Source organism: Micromys minutus (genome assembly GCF_963924665.1).
Source record: "Micromys minutus genome assembly, chromosome: 19".
Classification (NCBI taxonomy): Eukaryota; Metazoa; Chordata; class Mammalia; order Rodentia; family Muridae; genus Micromys; species Micromys minutus.
The window spans coordinates 33,894,819-33,915,778 of NC_137954.1; the positions used below are offsets into that span (position 1 = coordinate 33,894,819).

The following is a 20,960-nucleotide window of genomic DNA, read 5'->3' on the forward strand; positions in this document are numbered from 1 at the left end:
CGTATATGACAGCACAGGACTATAAACAAAAAACGGTGAAGCAAATCTGTTTTATTTTTAGGTAAAAACATTAACCTGATGGATTATTGCAGATCTGAGAAATGAGCACACAAACAAATGGACATCATTGCTTATAGGCGCTTTGATCTGTGTGGAGACAAAGGCTGAACGGTTTGTCTGCAATTAGCGCTGGGAAAAGACAAGAGTGAAATAAAGACTGAGAACAGAAACAAACAGAAAGAGGAGAAAATATCTTTAACGCCAATACAGGGGTGGGGGGGAGTAACTAATTCATTTCAAACTTTACACCAATTCAAAATGGTTTGGCCATAGAATAAATACTGGCCAGCCCAAGCTGTGGACCTTTTAACCTATACAGAAAACATGAACTTTCCTTCCTCCTCTCCAGAGGACAATGGAAATAGCATGTAAACAGACCTAGTGTGTCACTTGGCAAAAAGCCAAGCGTGCTCTGTAACTATTTTAAAACTAAGCTATAAGAAAAGCCTACCTATCTAGTTACAAAGGCTGAAGTATATTGAGAATATATTTCAATTCAATAAATTTTAGATTGAATCTTAATTTGAATGAACACAAAATGACAAGGCCCGTGGCTAATGAAACTGTGTATGTGTTGTATTTAAAACACAAACAAACAAAAACCAAACACCAAACCTGTATGAACTGCAGAGGCAGCAATGAACTAGAAAATCAGAGAGGTGGAAGGCACACAGAACCCATTTACTAAACTAGAGTTGTCAAATACACATGAGTTTAACGTCTGTACTTATGTACAAGAGTTGTCTTTGGAAGAAACAAACTGCAGACTTAGCTAGATGGATACACACAGCCCAGGATTAAACTGCACAGCGACATTTATTGTTCCAGCCTGAAAAAACATCCCTTTGAAATTTCACACAGCAAAGCAAGTTAAAAACTTCACTCATCAAATAAATGATAATTTAAACAAGAACTTGCTAAAGAAACCTCATCACAACAATGCTTTAGGGCCTGATCACTTAAGTCCACAGGGCCGTTATGAATTATAATCTGCAAGCCGTTTTCCTACAACAAGAGGGAGGAACATGTTTCCTTGACTCAGGTGACACAGAAAAGAAATCATGATTTTTTTTCTTTTGCTGTAACAGGCAGACACTGATTTCTTGTTGTGATCAGGAAAGATGGAACGACTGTTGGCCTTCTCTTGCTGCTATCAACAGTTTGTCACGCATTATTTCAATGCTCGAATAGTCCGGCAACTTAAGATAGTTCACACAAGTCATCACAGACGGTAAGAAGTCATCTGGGTTTTCTGTTGACTCAAATGTCTTCCGCACAATCGTCAGAGGCGGATTTAAACTCCGAAATCCTAATTAAGAAAAAAAGTTCCAGAACCTTAGTTGTTTAAGATGCCATTATCACAAGATATAACACCAATTATGAAAAACTGCCACACAAAACATTCCTCTCTTCTCCCCACTGAACATTGGCTACAATCCTAGAAGACCCAGGCACTGCCAATCCCCAGCATCCATGTGATGGCTGAAAGTTATCTGTAACTCCAGTCCAAGGAGGACCCAACACCTTCTTCTGGCCTCGGACATACATGGCAAGCAAAACCCCCATACACAATATAAAAATGTTTTAAAAATGCCCAAAGTAGACTCATTCAACTCATTTTTAGAATCTATTCTACTTTAACCAGGAACGTGCCAACACTCTAGGACTTTATCTAAGCAACATTCCAGACCATTAGCAACTGTTTTATTTAAGGCAGTCTCCGAATCTCCTTGCCAGTATTATTTCTTTACATACTCCTAAGCAGATAGACTGGCAGCTCAGAAAGAGTGGTGATGGAATAACTAGTGTACACCAAGCAATGGCTGTTTCATTCACAGAATAAAGGCTAAGCAGAGACACTACCCACCTCCAACTGGCAATCGTGGGCTACCAGTCACAAACTGGAGAAACAACCTCTGCTGTTCATTATCAAAACTACTGAGAATCTCAAACAAGAACTTCACAGCCCGACTAAAACAAAAAAGTAGAACAAAATTACTTTGTGTTAAAATGCAATGATTAATATACCAAATCTCACTTGTAATCGCTGATGTAATCAATTTTCAGATCATTACATATGAACTCTCACTACAACACACTTTACAAGCTTATTTTATTATAGCTAAAATCCAAATGAAACAACTTTAATACACAATTTTAGAAAAAAATTCCCACAAAATACCTAAGAGCTAGTAGAGTCTACTTACCTGTCATGGGTGTAGCCATGGTCAGGCCTGCAACATTCCATCAACGTCTTTGCATCCCAAGTGTCTGCTTTACTGCCACACAGGAGCTGGTCCAGCTATGAGACGAAATAAGGGTAAAGAACTAGTACAGAAATAATCTCCCTGCTTGGGTAACAGGAGCTGTCTAAGAACATGGCTTCCAGTGTGCAACTCCACCTAGTCCTCTTTACACTGAGGAGCATGACCCAGAGTCTGGGCTAAAATGCTACTGCTGTACCTTACCTCACACAAACTCTACCTCCACAGAACTCCCTTATTTAACAAACTTTCTTAATCAGATATTTCCCTAGCCTTCCTGAAACTCCAAGCCCTTACTCCAAAATCTTACAGACTGGTGGTTCTTAAGCAACCACTTCAGGGTAACTATTCTGCTGTGGTAAACCCCACATTGTTTAGATGTGTGGCTCACCTCTTCTGGGTAGAAGTACTGAAGATGACTGAGTGGAAAGACCGATTCAAATCCATCTCTGAATGAGTCAAACTGCCGACAAACACCTTCATTTAGTGCCCAGAATATCACCAACTGCAAAAAGAAGACATTTTAAAATTTCAACATCCCAAATCTACTTACTACTTAATATGTAACAAAGTATAGTAAATGACTTTCTAGAATCTCTTTGACACTAAAACTAAAAGGTTATTAAAGCTAGCTGGTGGTGCACGCCTTCATTCATAGCACTCCAGAGACAAAGGTAGAGTATGAGTTCAGCCAGTTCTAGGACAGCCGGGGAACAAAAAAGCCCTGTCTCAAAACAAAATACATAAAAAACAAACAAAACAAAACTATCAAATATTCACACTATATCAGTACAAAGCCAGTCAGGTGAACTTCTAATTTGGGTATTGGCCAAGTAAGTCAATGTTAAAACTGCCACGTGCATTTTTACATTGTGTTTTAAAACTTCATAGAAAACCTTCCCTCCAGAAGAGAATCACATTATCTTACCAGAAGCCAAAGGCAATTTTCTAAGAGACTTAAATGTTACTGAAATTAAAGAATAACATTTCAATATCTGGAGGCTGGAGATATGGCCCAGTGGTTAAGATCATTGACTAAGTTTAAGGTCCTGAGTTCAATTTTCAGCAACCACATGGTGGCTCACAACCATCTGTAATACTGGAGTCTGATGCCCTCTTCTGGAGTGTCTGAAGACAGCTACATTGTGTTCAAATACATAGAAAAAATAAATCTTACAAGATCTTTAATGAGCAATTGGCCACATTTTTAACGTGAAATTCTGTCAAGGTCTGAGAACCATCCTCTGCAGTATGCCTAATCTTAGAAAAAGATACAGCTTGGAAATATAGGAGAAAATTTGATAAGAAAAAGCAGCTCTGGGCTGGAGAGATGACTCAAGTGATTAAGAGCACTGACTGCTCTTCCTGGTCCTGAGTTCAATTCCCACAACCACCTGGGATCTGATGTCCTCTTCTAGTGTGTCTGACAGCTACAGTGTACACATATAAATTAAATAAATAAATCTTTAAGGAAAAAAAAAAAAAAAAAGAAAAAGCATCTCTAAATAATCTCAGCTACCAGTAGCCCAAGTTAATTTGCTGGTAGAAAGAATATTCAGACAGATAAAGGAAACTGTTACTGTTTTAAAACTAACAATTATAAAGTAATTTTAGAAAAGCAAGAATGTTAACACATTTGTTTGGTAAGCTGGAAAACCAGCTTTCCCAAAGACAGTGTAAGGAACAGGTAATATGGGAAGAAAGCCTGTTGAGTTATTCAAAGGAATCAACTTATGAGGCACAGAACTACTTACTGAGAAGCCAAGAATCTTGGATATTATCTTCTTTTTAAGGAAGATAAAGAGGCTGAAGTTCTAAGAGCTCTAAAGTCCCACACAAGTTAGTAACTACAGTCATGGTGTTCAAAATGAGTACTCTAGCTTGAATGCGATGTTGATGTGAGAAATAATCCAAGAAACTTTTAAGCACTGGTAAATAGACCTAATTCATAATTTGTGAGTGCAAGAGAAAATAGTTTCTCTCATATTTAACAAGTATAGGTCTAGAGTTGTAAATACATTCTGGGGTGAGCCCAACAAACACATTAAGTTTAGGTATGTGTATGTATATTGGTGTTTTTAAAAACAATCTGCCTTTGTTCAAACAAGTGATGACTCCTTTCCACTGGTGTGTTTTCTTAGAGAAGTAAGAATGTGGTGTAATGCACAGTATTCAATCCAGTTTAAAGATGAGTCAATATAAGATCATATGTAGTGAGCTTTTTACACAGACACATTTTCTGCACAGTAAAGTGATGCAAAGTCCAACACTTCAGCCCTAGAGCTCTTCTCAATCTCTAGGAGTGGAGAGAGGCAACTTCTTAGGGTGTTCTGTTCTCTTAGCATAAAATATTTGTATGTTCTCTACAAAACACACAGAAGCTTAAAGGCAAAAAGGACCTCCCTTGAGTGATCTTAAATAGTATACAAGGTCTTTAGAAAAAGATCCACACAGGCAGAAGCTAAGGAACCAAGTCTCACCGAACCTCCCTGTTACGAGCATAACAGACAAACTCCTATACCCCGAGACCACAGGAGAGAAGACAATAAGACAATACATACTCTTAGGTATTCTTCCAAATTGTGAATAGTAACTGGAATATCCTTCCCTCCTTTCTTCAATTCAATGTTGGGAAACCCAGGCAGCGTAAAATCCAATCCCAGATCTTCAACTGAGCAGCCATTCATTGTAAGAGTTTCCAATGCATACTGTAGACTCTCTTTGGTCTTTAATTGGGGAGATAGCAATGGAAAAATTCATGCAAAATTATATTGTACTTATAAAACATGATGCTTTAACAACGGATGCCTCCTTTGGTGCCTAGCTACAAAATTTTGGTCATATCCAACATACTAAATAAGTCACTGGAATCACAAAGGAAAAAATCTTAACCTCAGAAACCAATTATATTTGTGAAGATTGCTGGGATATTTTCCATACTCCCTGTAAGCATACTCAAATCACATACTAGACAAAGTCCTTAGATGTCTTTGTTAAGCTTTAACAAGATAAAAACACACTTTTCTTAATTCGAGGCCAATACTGATGAACCAAACTAAGTATATACCCAAGAGTAAAACATGTAGAAAAAATATGACATTGTACTGCCTAGTAATGGTAATAAACTTTTCTCCATCACCTACAAGGTTCAAGTGGAAAGCACACACACTAGGTGTTCACTTCTGGGTTTCTTTTACAGGGAAGGGGGTGGGGGAGCTTCAAAAAAGCCAAGCCAAGTTACATGAAACCCAGGGTATTTTTAATAGGCCTGCAACTTAAAGGGTTTACAGAAAATGTTATTTTTTTTTTAAATGTAAGCACTATTGTAACTGAAGGCATCTAATTAATGCTGACCTATTAGAAAGTTCTCAAACTGTCCTTCATGAAAGCAGACAGAGGACTATGGATGAGCAAATGACAGACTAAAGTGATCCAAACTCTCCCCCCTGACCACACAGTCATCTATAACATGCACTATACCCAGAACATGTTTAAAGAGAATGCACTGTTAGTTTCTCTGGCTTTTATATAAGGGTACTAACTGCATGCAGTAGACACACATGCAGGCAAAACACTCATCAAGATGAATAAAAAACAAACTAAAATATTACTATAAGATTAACCCAAATACAAATCACTTAACAATCCTGATAATTCTAGAACAAAGAACTAATCTAATCCCCTGAATAACTCTTCCAGACCTACCTGGGATTTGTCCTGCTCCAGTCTTTTCTTCTGTCTGACGATATCTTCTAGGTGATAAACTGATCTGGCTACAACAGGATCAATGTCAAATAAATCATGAGATGTCAGTGAAGTTTCCTGTCGCAGCATCCATTTATAAAAGGGGAGGCCAAGTGGAAGGTCCACCTAAAAGGGAACATGTAATATACTTTTCACAGCAAGCTTGTAACAGGTACTTTATAAGAGGTCATTTGGAAAGGTAAAATAATCTCCCAAAAAATTAGGAACTGTTTCTCTATTTACATGAGATGGAGAGCCACAGATTGGGGCCCAAATTTCTGCCAACACTAATGATGAGCATACAATATCCATAAAGTGTTTTACATGAGGGTCTCTGAAACACTGAAGTGTTCCTCAGTGGAATTTTATTTTATTTTGAACCAACTAAACTCACAGTTCTACTTACATAGTTACTATTCTGAAATCAGAGAAAGGAAAAGTGAAGTAATTACTTAATACAAAAAATTAAAATGAATAACAGATAAACTGTAAGCACCTCTTAAAAGAGAGAATGTATATTTGTGGGTTTATCAGATGAAAATATTTTACCCATACTGATAAAATGTATCTCCGAAAAAATGTGAAAAGATGAAATAAAGAAAAGTCCAGAAATATTCAAACCCCCATAAATATTAATTACTTAGTTTATTTTCACAAGAGTATTCATTGAGTTTACTATCTACATGCTCATGATTTTCCTACTGAATTAAAAATGCCACACTGAATCACAGCAAATACAACTGATGTCATCCTTCTGTTGCCTGACTCTGGGCCTGGCTCCTGAAGGTCCTGAAGGAGTTCTACATGGTCTAGAGACCAGCCTTACAAATGAGCTGCAGAAGCAGGACTGGCATTTTAAACAATATGTTAAAAGTTGTTCGTGGACACATTCAAGACAGAGCAGCAGTGCTCAAATACACAGCATCGAGCACATGGGCCTGAAATACTTTCATAGAACACTGTACCCTACAGATAAACAAACAATCCTAAACTTACCAATCTGAAATCCATGATAGCCTTAGCCATTAATTTTCCTAAGAAGCGAAACTTCATCTTAACCTTTGCGATGTGAGCTGGCTTAGCTGTCCTTCCAAAGGGAAGCGCAAACAGGCCTTGGAGGTTTTGAATATACTTGGTCCCTTCTTGGCTTCCTGTAAAACAAGAAAGTACCACACTTTAGATGAGATTTTCCAAAACAAAACAAAAAACAAAGCCTGGTAACTAAGAACATTAAGATTTTGGTATTCAGAAAACTGAGCCAATGGTCTCCAGAACTAGAAGGCCCTCCCATTAGGTAAATGAGAAAATAGGGTGAGAACAAATCAAAGGCAAAGAACCCAACCCCAACAGACACTACCTGGTGGAAGGGTTCCCTTCCCTCATCTGTAATACAGAATGACTAACTCATAGCAGCACCTTACCTTTTGGATTGCTAAGAGTTACTTCTTCACCTCTCCAGAGACCCAAGTCAGCTCTCTGTAATTCCTGAGAAACAAGTGCATAAAACTCCAGTGTTGGCCCCAGACCTGTACCAACCTAGAAATAAATAAATGAATAAATGAATGAATGAATGAATGAATGAATGAATGGAGAATCATTTCAAATTTTAGAAATGCTGGTGCCATTTTTGCATGGCAACCTCTTGGTGACATGGATGCTCAAGCAAGTGTTTGGAGAAAGCATCAGAAATGAGTTTTCCAAAATGTCCTGAGCAGACATTCTTTGGCACTAGAAACCCTTTATCATTTCCTCTGGCCCCAACATTCCCATTATATGGCTCAAAATTCCTGCTGTGGTTATGTATCTTTCCTTTAGAGAGGAACATAGTACTGTTCATCTATGTTTGTTTTTCTCTCTTTAAGGAAACTATCATCCCCAAACCAACTCAGGAGAAGCTCTGCAACCTCCCCCAGTTAGTGTTACTCTTTCCTCTGTCATTTTAGGGCTTTAATACCACTCCATTACATACTTGTAGGTTTAGATGTAGAATTGTTTTGACTGCCCTAGAGTCTAACATACATTTAATAGAAATCTAAGTGATAAAATTTTAAGGTCTGAATTCATTTCAGCCACCAGAGAACAAGTCAGAAGCTCCTTAAATCCAAGGGTATACTGGAAGCCCAAGATATTTATCAGTGTGACACACACAGTCCTCCATCTGATTTCTTAGTCTAGTTTAGAAATTAGGCTTTGCTGCTTAAAACTTCAAAGGCGATTGTGCAGCTTACGAAGTAGCTGCATGACCACACCATTATGAATGTAACGTCCCCCCCCAATGTTCTAGCAAGATCCCACCACCTCAGTCCTTAATAAACAAAGACAAGCAACAACAATAATCTTACATTGCAGCTCGAGATTATAATCTGACGATTATCTGTAAGTGACCACTTGCTTATGAACTTATTACTATGCTTACTTTTTAAGTAGTGCATACTATCTTAAGAGTTGATATAGTTTACCATACATTTAATTCTGACTTTCAAAGAAAGCAGTGACTATTTGCACCTGGAAAGCCTTTTCTGATTAGCTCCCACCCCTTTCACACAAGTCCACATGAGTAAATAGGTGTTCAATATTTATCCACAAGTAGTGCTCTGATAGAAATTCACTTTCAGCCTTTCTTACTTCCCACAATCTAAACCAGTCACTACATAATATAAACTCTGCCTAAATTAGTGGTTCTCTACCATCTTCTCTTTTATCTAATCTGCTTGAGCTTGCCGAGTGACCACTTACATACATTACTGTTCCTGACACCCTACATATTCCTAAGAAAAAACTTCTTGTTCACTAAAATCACAGTTTTTTTTTTTATCATAGCCTGACATCTTATATGATCCCCATCTCCAACATCACTGACCTTGACTCCTACTGCTCAATCCTAACTTACTAGTAACTCTAGCCACCTTGATCCCATGATAGTTAGAAGGCATCTGTTCTTCTGTTACAGCCATTCTCCCTAACATCAGTGACTTGCTTCCAACTCAAATGCCACCTTAGAACCACATTACCCCCTTATCCAACATGTTCCATCTTCTTAGGCTTTTATGACCACAGTTTAATGTGTGTGTGTGTGTGTGTGTATGTGTGTCTGTGTGTGTGTGTGTGTGTGTGTGTGTGTGTGTGTGTGTGTGTGTGTGTGTGTGTATGTACATGTGTGAACTTTCTAAAACTACAGAAAGCCTCCATAATGGTAGGTAGAGACCTTGTATTTTGTACTCCATTTATTTCCAGTCACTGGAGTAAAAGGAGAGAAAAAGATTAGACATGCAGGTGCACATGTTGTCCATGAGGTGGTGATACAGAGCCACTTCTCTTTCACAAAATTATTCCAAATTGAGTATAACTCATAACAGTCTATTATTTTCTCTTATGTATTAATAAAAGTAAAATGAATTTAAATTAAAAGAATTAAATTCCACAAATATTTAATATGCCACACCTACCAATTTCCCTTCTGAAATTCGTTAGGAGTGTCCTAAATATATCTACTAAATGTACAGCTACTTAGATGATCTGGTTTCATTTCCATTTATTATATATATATATATATATATATATATATATGTATATATGTATATATGTATTATACACACACACATACATATATGATATTCTAGGAAAAATATAGGACTGTCTCAAATAAGCAAATATAAGAACTAAACAATAGCAATAACAATTTGGCTTAAACTAGTCTTGTTATCTCAAAGTTGACACAAACAGGCATGTTTTATATGCCAGGCAATATTTAACATTTTTTAGTTTGCTAGTCATTCTAGCAACGTGACAACATTTTCCCAATGAAGTTGAATCCCATAACCTTTTTCAGAGTTAATAGTAAAAAATCTATTGAACATAATAACTATTAATTTTTATTGAACTATTGAATAGCAGTTCAAACCTTAACTGTAAGCAGAGTCCATGAAAAGCTGTTCTGAACTCATGCTTCATTTAATTACAAATTGCCTATTAATGCCGTGTGTGTGTTTGTCTGTGTGTGTGTGTACACTTACAAGTAGTGCAACCCAAGTGTTCAGGTTTCAAAGGACAATTTCTGTTAGCCATTTCTCTTTTTATGTGAGTTCTAGGGACCAAACTCCAGGCCTGGTGGCAAGTGCCTTTATCCACTGAGCCAGCTCACCAGCCCTGGGTTACAAAGTCTTATAAATAAGAAATCTGAGTACCACATTCCCTAAGCAAAAACTATGATTAGGGGAAAATTTTTTAAAGTAAATAAATTCAAGCCAGTCTTAAAGGGCTTCTAAACTCATTGCCATCCACCCATTTTCCATCTCCTGTATCCAAAGCATTCAGGAAAGCACTGGCTTTTGTCACTTATCACCAAGCCCCCAATCTCTTAGTTTAAGTCCCAATCTGCTGGAACTGTGTCCTTAAGTGTCACTCTCCCTTCCCACTGAGCTGTCTTGTCTCTGTGAAACTCAATTCCCTATGTGAATATCTAATTCTTGTGACACCTATACAGATCACTTGCCACACCCTTTTGTACCATTGTCTTAGGAAACTCCAGCTGGCCTGTAAAAATGTGACAGTTCTACCATAGCCTGGTTCACTTCCACACAATACACTGACTTCTCAGGACACAGACATCTGCATATTTTACTCCAGTGACTGAAGGACCTGAGAGCTTTTCAAGAAGTTACAAACAATGAATGAAAAAAAAAGCAATGACTACAATTATATTTAAGTAGCTACTAGTAACACTGTAAATAAAATTACTAAATTAATATTGTACTTACAATGTCTCAACTCTTTATACATATGAACTTAGCAACAACTCTTGAGTTTGTACTTCTATGATCCACGTTTTTCCACACAAGAAAATAGGAGCAAAGCAGTGGAAATTCAGTGAAACTGAAATTAAAATCTCTGAGCTTTGTTTTACCTAGAAAAGCAGTATTTGAATCTTTTGCAACAATGTCCTTTCTGCCTGATGAAAACCATCTCAAAAGCAGCTTCAAAAAAAAAAAAAAAAAAAAAAAAAAATCAGACAGAACCATCTATGACATAAGTCTGTGAGCTACACTGGGCAACACTCAGCAAATCCCCTGCCTGCTTTTTTAATGTATAAAAGCTAAGAATGGTTGTAAAATGAGTGGAAAACATCTTGCATAGTATTTCAAGATGTACAAAAGTGATAGAAACTTGAGATTTTGGTAACCATAAAAAAACATTTCTGAATGAAGTTATAATCTATAGCTCAAGATGGCCCTGGCACTCTAAAAAGCAGTGTGTTCAAAAATGGGTGTGTGCTGTGTCAAGATGCACGGATGGAGTTCCAAGGACTAATCTCAGGCTGTCAGCTCACACATCAAGCACTTACTTTTTAACCTGTGCAGCCCATGCAGCTGCGCCTCCAAAACCCAATACAAATGTTTTTACTTAATCATTTCCTTAGGAAGGCTAGCACCATTTCTTGAAAATATCATTCTTTTTTTTTTTAGTACTTTTCAGAATCAAAGTAAGTGAAATTTTGGAGTCTCTTTCTAGATACCTGATTTGGTTTTGTTATCCCAATCCTATGCAATCTTGGTTTCTGCTGACTTTCTGAAAGAGGTTGTGAGTCTTCTAACCTTGTTTTTCTAATTTGTGTTGCATCGTGCCTTTTTTTTTTTAAATTGACACAATGCATTGTTACATAACCTGGGCTAGCACTGAACTTTTGCCAGATTCCAGAAATGTGTCACCATGCCTCTTTTAGTTTTGTTTTATAATCATGCCTACACAATGTCTGTGGAACACTGATTTTGGTGAGTTTGAAAAATGTGGGAATGTGTACAGTATTGTGCCAATAGCATGGAAGGGCTCTCCCTTTAATGCTTTAATTCACTTTAACTCCTATATAATTTGACTAAAACTCCCAATTGTGTATATTTTGCTAAAATTCCTCTTCCATTATTATTATCATGCTTTGAAAATAATACTCTTCCTTTACTTCCATTTGTTGCTGGAAAATATGAAAACAATGCAGATGATCTTGTTCTCTGTAATGCTCAAAACTTTGATTATAGATCATTTGAGGTTATTGTGGCCTCAAGCTTTACAATTTTTTTTTTGAAAATAATTTAAACACAATGAATATTGTGAACTCTTTCAGAACTACTCGATTCTGCCATAGTGATATGAAAGTAGCAATGACCATGTCACTGTTCCAATACAATTAATTTCTTTTGTGGGGCAGTGAGATGGGTCACATGTAAAGAGAACCTGCTTCTGTGCCTGATTACCCTAACTTCAGTCTTCAGACACTACATGACATAAGAGGACTGCACATGGATGCCCTCTGAGCCTCATATTTGCACCACGGCACATGATGCCCACACACATGACTATGCACACTCATACACGCCCACACACCGGCCCATATACAACAGTGATGAAATTAAACAGAATAAAGTGTGGGTGGCAACAACCTTTAATACCAGAATTTAGGAGGCTGAGGCAGGAAAATACTAAGTTCAAGGCGCTCTGTATTTCATAGCAATCTCAAAAATAAAATCTAACAAACAAAAACCAAAAAACGGGGGGTGGAGGGGAACCTTTCTTGAATCCATTAGTCAATTCTATACATAAAAATAGATACAAATGATCACTTAGTATGAGCTAAAATAAAGTACACATTTAAATCTGAGATATCATTCGTGGGGAAAAAAAAAATCACATAAAAATTTCAGGCTAAATAAATAATACTGGAAAGAAATGGCGAGACATTTATAAAAGATACAAATCCAGAACTTTTAATTTAGTGACAAAGTAAAACCAAACTGAAAAGTAGGCAAGTGTCAACATCTTCTCCAAGATGGAAAGTGACCAACAAGCAAGTCAAAACTAATCCACTTTCCCAATGCAAGAAAAGTGTTAATTTATTAAATCATACCAAGATTCTTCCAACTCATTACAACAATTTAACTGAAAAGTAACACCAAGGACAGAGTAAGAGTGTAAAACACTATACTCTGACAAAACTCGGAACAGGAGGAAACTGGAGCCACTACTACTATAAAGTACATCTTAATAAAATTAAGACATCTTACCAACTGACTTAGAATTGAGGTATTACATATGACTTGGACATGAATGTTACGACAATGTCTCTAACTTAAAAAACAAAAACAAAACAAATGCAAGTGTCCCAAAACTAGTGATTGACACATATTATTAAGCCATCTATGAGATAAAATATACAATAAAATGAGAAATCTTTTTAAAGGCAAATTGGCATTCGCTACATGAATGAGGGTCACGTGCATGGCAGCAAATGAAAGAGCGGCACAACAGTCACATTACTGCATAATGAATTTATTTATGAGCTTGTAAAAGGAGTAAAACAACATAGGAACCAGTGGCTGTCAGGGCTGTCAGAGAAAGATGGTCCTCACTTGCCATGGTGAAGTGGCTCCAGGCTGCATATATATCAACTCTTAGGAAAAGTTTTATGATTTACACCATATACTCTATCAATAAATTTGAGTCTGAAAAAGCCGTCCAAGTATTTCTGAATTACTGATTCTTAGAATATTCTTTCACTTCGTGAACATTATTAAGATGTGCATAATTATGCTTATTTGGCATTGAAACCCCTGAAAAATGGAGAACTTAAAACACATCATTAAAGATAAAGTATATCAATTCTTTTCTCTTTGTTTTAAGCTATATTTCCCAATGCCTTTCAGAATTTTATAGCACAATTCACACAAATGACATTTTATCAAAACCATCAAGGAGTCCAAACTTACCTCATTTTCATATTGGATTTCTAACATGGCCCGAGAGCTACCAAGGTCCTGCATCACAGATTCGGCTTGTTTCAGAAGCTCCTCTCTATTCACAGTACGCTAACAAAGGAAACAGATGTGAATAAAATCAACAACAGGTTGCACTTACTCCAGTGCAAAACAAGCATTTGACTGTTAGAAAAATTACTCCTTTAAGCATAACCTTAGGTGAGCTACAAAGAAGCCTCTCAGAGGAAAAGAGTTGCAGAAAGGACTCTTGAGACCAAAACTGCATGGAAGAAGCAGAAACCAGCTGAACTGCCTGGAGAAAGTTTAGATCAGCTGAAGTGCCTGGAATGGATCTCTGAAACCTGTCGAGCTGCCTTGCAAGCTATGCAGTGTGCTCCATGCTAAAGTGAATTTTAGTGATGCAGCTGTCTTGGGAGTCATTTCTGTTAGGCTAAGTAATCCCAATAAAACTTATCAGTTTACCAAATTGCAACAAAGTATAATTTGGTGGTATCTGTACTTTGTTCTGTTGTGGATTGCCTAACTGGGATTGAGTAGATGTGTTAGATCTTCCCAAGAAATTTTGTCACACAACATATATTCTACATATATGAAAAATGGATAAGGATAGATATATATCCTTATCCATAGTATCACAGTAGAGTTTAGAAAATTCAAGTTAAAAAAGAAAAAACCTTTGTTACTTTGCCAAACAATAATGTAATTCATGAATCCAGCAATATAACATTTTCTTGGACACATTTATACTTTAATGACACAGAAGTAGGTATGAAGATGACAGGGGAGACTACAAGCTGAACAAAAGTATAGACTCTGAACTGCCCTTGGTACAATATGCCTCATGAGATTGAAGATGATAAAGGTCCTGTCATTTCTAAACATGGCAAACGAGAGGTAAGAACTTGGAAGAGACCACTTGGTAAAACAGAAACAAACAGTGCAGGTTAGTCAGCCAGTCATGGTACATGACTTTAATCCCAGCATTCAGAGGCAGACAGGAAAGCCCTTGTGTTCAAGACCATCCTGGCCTACAGAGAGAGTTCTTGGACATCCAGGGCAACACAAAAGAAACCCTGTCTGGAAAACTGCCAAACCCACATCCCTACCCACACACAGAGTGGAGGTCAAAAGTCTAGGATTGGTCTCACATGAAAATGGCTCAGGTACAAGTGCAAGCCAAGATTAGAATCATGGGAACTGAAGTCAGCAACATTGGAGCTGACTAGAACATATATAAGAAATTTTGTTTCACTCTCTTTCAAGTGGGCCGACATGCTAAGGAATTAAAATGTACCAAATTTTGATTTTAAAAGAGAAACTATAACTTGACAAGTTCCCAATATGGAAAGGAAGAAATTAAGGTGTTAATAAATATCACAATAACTAAACAAAAAATGTTACTTCAAAAAAAAAAAAAAAAAAAGGACCAGAGTTTCAAGAGGCTCATAGGAAAATACACTAACACATGAGTGCTTTTTAAAGAGATAGAATAATTGGATAAGCAATTAAGAGTGCTTGCTACTTGGTTCCCAGCCCCCATACCAGGTAGCTCACAACCGCCACCTGAAGGGACATCTAATACCTTTTCTTCTAGGCACACGCATAAGCACACTCAGGCATACAGACATTAGGACCAAGTGAAAGCTGTGACTCCAAAGGCATAATAGGTCCAACCTTTAATTCGGAAAGATCAACATGAACAATCTTGAAAAGTACTTACTTTTTTTCTATCCAATCTAGGTGCAACTCTGCTGTCTTGTGAATCAGACTGATTGATTTCTGGGTTGGTATCAAGTAATCTTTGCATTGCCCGGTCCCGATCAAACGCAGTTACATAAAAAAGCATTTGCCGGGTATCAAAAGGAAAGAAAAATGGGCTATAAAGGTAAAATAAAAATTTACTATCTAAGTGAGAATCAGAAAACATTTTTAAAAACATCAAAATCTACATTGGATACAACTTCCCATATAAACTCCTAGCAAGAATAGTCCTCCTAAAATGTCTCATGTGGACAGGCCCATGGGGGTGTATCACGGCAATATACACATCTGGTTCTTCCTGAAATTCCACATACAAAAGTTAATGGCTTTACTATTTCATGATCTTCACCACAGGCTTAGCACTAAAAAGTCACTGCCAAGAATGAATCTTGCAACTAAGGCACTCAAACTTTAAGGGTTTGATATGGTTTTGCTTAGAGAAAAGCTACTAAAATGTCAACTTGAATCTGTTTGGTACAATGTCACATGATGTAGATAAGGTTAATCCACATCTCTAACTTGATTTAACCACAATTGGTCTATAGTACCTAGTTTAAAGAAGGCTGAAAACAAGCACTCATACATCTGCAGTACCATTTTTACAAAGGCAAAGAACTTGGGCTGGACAAGATGTCAACATGTAGCAAAATACTGGTAAAGAGCTGAACAAGTCAATTATATCTTTTCTATCACAAGTCATGATAAAGACAAACATCATGTCGATATAAATATTAACAAGTTTATATAGAAACAAGTTTATCAAAGGGCTGTCTTACCAGGTTTTTCCTAGCTCAGTGAGCCATGTTGGGATGTTTCCTGTCATGATTACTAGAGGATCTTGAAGCTGCCTATTCGCTTTTGCTGTTAATTTACTGTTAATAAACTCACTAGTTGGAATAATCTCCTTGCACATCGCATTCTGTAAAATAAAATAAGTTAAAAGTCTCTTCCTACATCCATAGCTTTTTTTAAACTTTATTTTAAAAAACGAAAATAAAAAAAAGAGAAAAAAATTTTAAACATTTTTGCATAAATGTATACAAATACATTTTTGTCAGTGCTTGGCTTTTTTTTTAAAGGTTTGATACTCTGCATTAAGGTCTTACTAGTTACAATAAGCAAAAAGTACATGTAAAACAGGATGTAACCCGGAATTAGTCAACGTTTTCTTGGTGTGTAAGGATTGAGCATAATGTTATTTTTTTGTTAGTTTTGTTTTGTTTTCTTTTTTTCTTGAACTTCACACAGTCTGAGTTGTTTCTAGGGCAGTCCGAGCCTCTGGGGTTAGCATCCTACTACCAGTGACTGCATATTATGTCTGTTCTTTTGTGACTGGGTTATCTCACTCAGGATGATATTCTCTAGATGCAACCATTTTCTTAAGAATTTGGTTAAGTCATTGTTTCTGATAGCTGAGTAGTACTCCATTGTGTAAATGTACCACAATTTTTGTATCCATTCATCTACTGAAGGACATCTGGGTTCTTTCCAGCTTCTGGCTATTATAAATAGAGCTGCTATGAACATTGTGGTGCATGTATCTTTGTTGTATATTGGAGTGTCTCTGGGGTATATGCCCAGAAGTGGAATGATCTTCAGGTAGTACTATGTCCAATTTTCTGAAGAATCGCCAGCATCCATAGCTTTCATGTTTATTTTTTAAAATCATACGATACTGGATCCCTCAATAGAGTTTTCAATTTCTGAATTCCTGCATCAAAACCTCATAAAGCTGTCCCTCCTTTACTCTTCCCACACTATATAAATAAGAAATGAGGTATTCAACTGTTTACTCAACATAAATCTTTACATGAAGAAAATGTGTGCTATCTGAGAGAACTTCAACTTGCTTTTTGGTCATGGTGTTTCATAGCAACAGAAACTTTAATTAGGACAAATTGTTACTAGAATTTTGAGGTATTTCTGTGATAAACCTTGACCATGTGGTCTTAATGTGGTCTTTAATGGATAGTGGAACCACCCTTAAAGTTTGGGCTGGAAAAGCCATTGAGCATTCAAACCTTGGTGAGCTGTTTAAGATAAGAACGTTGAGAATGTAGGCCTAGGTTATGAAATTCCAGAGGGAAGTTTTGAGCAACTCTTAGAAACTATCTCGTCCACTGCACAATCTAAATTAAGAATCATTGGCTATTGTCAGCTAGAGCTCAAAATTCAGCTGTGATTAACAAGATACAGTACCACTGAGGTGATACCTTTGCTAATGGGACAACTGATGCTGGCTAGGTAGAACCGAGAAATCAGTAGTGATGGAGAAAACTAACATTACTGGAGTAAAATCTTCTAAGGAAGTGTTTCCTTAGAGTAAACACAAAGCAGCTGTGTTTCAGAGGTGACCAAGGCTATACCTTGAGCTGGCAGCTGAATTTGGTAATTAACCTTTATGAGTCACCCAAGTGTTACTGGTTTTGAAAGCATGAAAAGCAGCCTCGGCTTGGAACTGTGTAGCAGGGCTCAAGATGCTAAAGAGAGCCCAGGAGAGGCTGTTAGTGAAAGTATACTCCAGTTGTGGAAGATCCTAACATTTTGAAGATGCCAATATCATGAGATGACCAGAAAGAACAGCAACTTAGAAGATATGCAGTGGGCTGGAGAGATGGCTCAGTGGGTAAGAGTACTGACTGCTCCTCTAGAGGTCCTGAGTTCAATTCTCAGCAGCCACATGGTGGCTCATAACCATCTGTAATGGAATCCAATGTCCTCTTCTGGTGTGTCTGAAGACAGGGACAGTGTGCTCATATACATAAAATAATGCTTACCAGAAAAAAAAAAAAAATGCAGTGTTTCTTGCAGATGAACCCAACCCAGAGATATGACCCAAGTCCCTTGAAAGAACTCAAAAGATCTAAATGAATCCTAGATTTTGTAAACTGAGCTATTTACACTGTTAAGAGTCTGGTTTCATTTGTTCAGACTGTGGCTGTGTCCTTGTTCTTCCCTCTTGAAGAAAGAAAGGCATTTAACATAATTTTGATTTCAAGAGGAGGCCACAATTGAAAAACTTTAAAAAGAGTGGACTTTTTCTTTTTCTGTTGTATGCATGTGCATTTTTCTATGTGTGGCCCTAGCTGTTCTGGAACTCAATCTCTATACCTAGAACTCAGAGATCCACTGATTCTGACCCCTAAGTGCTAGAATTAAAGGCATGCATGACTGCCACCCAGCATTTTTAAAAGACTGAATATTTAGTGTATTTGAATTTGTAAAGGCTATGGGTCTTTAAAAGTTGTTTTATATTGTGATGTTACCATGTGATCTTGGGGAAGAATAGAAAATGCTGTGCTTTAATAGTGACAGGCCAATGTGTCAAGTTGACATAAGCTATTCTCATCTGAGAGCAGCTATCCTCAAGAAAATGCCTCCATAACACTAGGCTGCAGGAAGCCAGGCTTGGAGGTACACACCTTTACGCATACCACTCAGAAACAGAGACACAAAGATCCCTTGAGTTCAAGGCCAGCCTGGTGTGTCTGAAGACAGCACCACTGTCCTTCCTCACAAACAAATCTTTAAAAAGAAGGGGTGGGAAGAGGGAGAGGAGAAGGAGAAGAAGGAGGAGGGGGGGGGGGAGGAGGAAAAAAAGGAGGGGAAGGAGGAAGAGAGAAGGAGGAGGAGAATGAAGAAGAGGAGGAGAAGAAGGAAAAGGAGAAAAAGAAAAGTTGGGCTGTAGGCAAGCCTGTAGGGCATCTCTTAATTAGTGAGTAAATTACGTTGAGTATTTAATCACTGCAATAGAAACCCTAATTAGGACAAAAAACCGTAACACAAGAATATTAAGTTCTGCAGGTGAGTTAATTGTAAATATAAACCACTGTATGTTATCTATTTCAAGTGTAATAGAAAACTCATTTATTAAACAGAAAACTGGAAAATAGCACAAGATTTCACAAGGAGACATTACTCACATCATATAAGTAATACCAATATCGACTGATGGCATGTAAAACTCTTAAAAGAAGTATTACATCTAAAGATGGGTCTTCGAAGGTGATATTTTCTGGTGGTGTGGGAATGAGGTAAACTTCTAAAGGATTGGCTACTGACGGGCACACTCCATCTAGAGGATAAAGAAAGCTTCAATTGATCAAAGTAACAATAGCTAAAAGCATACAAACTCAAAGTCTTCTTCACCATATGAAGCTGTTGTGTTAATGGTCTTAGTATTTCAACGGTATTAAACATAGACAAGCATTAAGCATAGGCATTTCTTCCCTTTTGGCCCTGTGTACATCAACACTTAAGCATACTAAATGCTCAAGTTCCCCTGAACACACAAAGCCAAACAAGAGAAAAATAGCTAACTCCTACATTGCAATGAAGTCATGAATTCAAGAAATAGAAAGAAGAACTTCCAGGTCTGAAGAGATGAAAGAGCACCAACTGCTCTTCCGGAGGTCCGGAGTTTAATTCCCAGCAACCACATGGTGGCTCACAAACCTATAATGAAATGAATCCAAAGTCCTCTTTTGGTGTGTCTGAAGATTTTCAGTTTTAATTTTATAAATACATAATTCTTGTTTTCTAGACACTAAAAAAAAAATCAAACATTTAACTAAAAGTAATCATTTTATAGTAATTTATTTCTTAATTCTACCCAAAGTTTTTTAGAGCTCTAAATCAGTTAAGGGGCAGGAGTGCAGAAAGGGCAGTGCCTGATGACAGGTCCCTTCACTGTGTCACCTTACCATGCCATAACTCATCATGCTTCTTTGCATTTCTGGGGGATGTTTTTGTTGGAGCTGTTTGGGCTCTCCCCCGTTTGCCACCAACACAATCTTTACTACTTTCTTCTTCCTCTCTCACAGGTTTGTACCTAAGGGGATAAAAGACAGCAGGAAAATCCAATGCAGACTTTAGATCTGCAAATTATTTAACAAAGCTAATAATATCTAAGTTACAGAAAACATATAGGATTCCTAAGTGTTTTCTGAAGTACACCCTTTTTCCTCCCTATTTGGATTCATAGAATTACCAAGAGTTTATCTTCCTAAAAGAAAACAGTAAGTAAGCAAAGCAAGCAAGTCTTCTCAGGAAGACTTTACTTTGGGAAATGGTTCTCTTCTTTCTATAAGAAAGTGGCAGACAATAAAAAGGCAGCCTAGAAGGCTGCAACTAAATGTCACAGGACTCATCCACCAAACCTATATAATCTAATAGGATACCATTTTGACTCCATCAAAAGACCTGAAATGAATCAAAACAGGTAGAAGACTGCCTATAAAAATGCTTTATAATAAACAGAATGAGGCAGTAGTATTCATACACATCATTAAATATTTGAAGGGTATTCATGGTTCTTTCTCTCCTCACAGAATTGGGCCATGAATTGAATGTCAATTCTAAAACAAAA

General features: G+C 37.2%; 1 protein-coding gene across 10 annotated transcripts in view; it reads right to left on the reverse strand.

Moving 5' to 3' along the window:
- Nucleotides 1-857: 857 nt before the first annotated feature.
- Nucleotides 858-20,960, reverse strand: part of TRIP12 (thyroid hormone receptor interactor 12) — a 106,033-nt gene continuing 85,930 nt past the window's right edge. For all 10 annotated transcript variants that reach the window (XM_080933308.1, XM_080933316.1, XM_080933315.1 and 7 more), the window contains 13 exons: nt 20,296-20,423; nt 19,516-19,667; nt 16,369-16,511; nt 15,552-15,708; nt 13,823-13,921; nt 7,490-7,604; nt 7,065-7,219; nt 6,030-6,194; nt 4,886-5,050; nt 2,716-2,829; nt 2,268-2,362; nt 1,928-2,031; nt 858-1,369 (listed from right to left, as the gene is read on the reverse strand). In XM_080933308.1, coding sequence (XP_080789434.1) covers nt 1,173-1,369; nt 1,928-2,031; nt 2,268-2,362; nt 2,716-2,829; nt 4,886-5,050; nt 6,030-6,194; nt 7,065-7,219; nt 7,490-7,604; nt 13,823-13,921; nt 15,552-15,708; nt 16,369-16,511; nt 19,516-19,667; nt 20,296-20,423 — 1,789 coding nt within the window. In that variant the 3' untranslated portion in view covers nt 858-1,172. The remainder of the gene's footprint in view (nt 1,370-1,927; nt 2,032-2,267; nt 2,363-2,715; nt 2,830-4,885; nt 5,051-6,029; nt 6,195-7,064; nt 7,220-7,489; nt 7,605-13,822; nt 13,922-15,551; nt 15,709-16,368; nt 16,512-19,515; nt 19,668-20,295; nt 20,424-20,960) is intronic.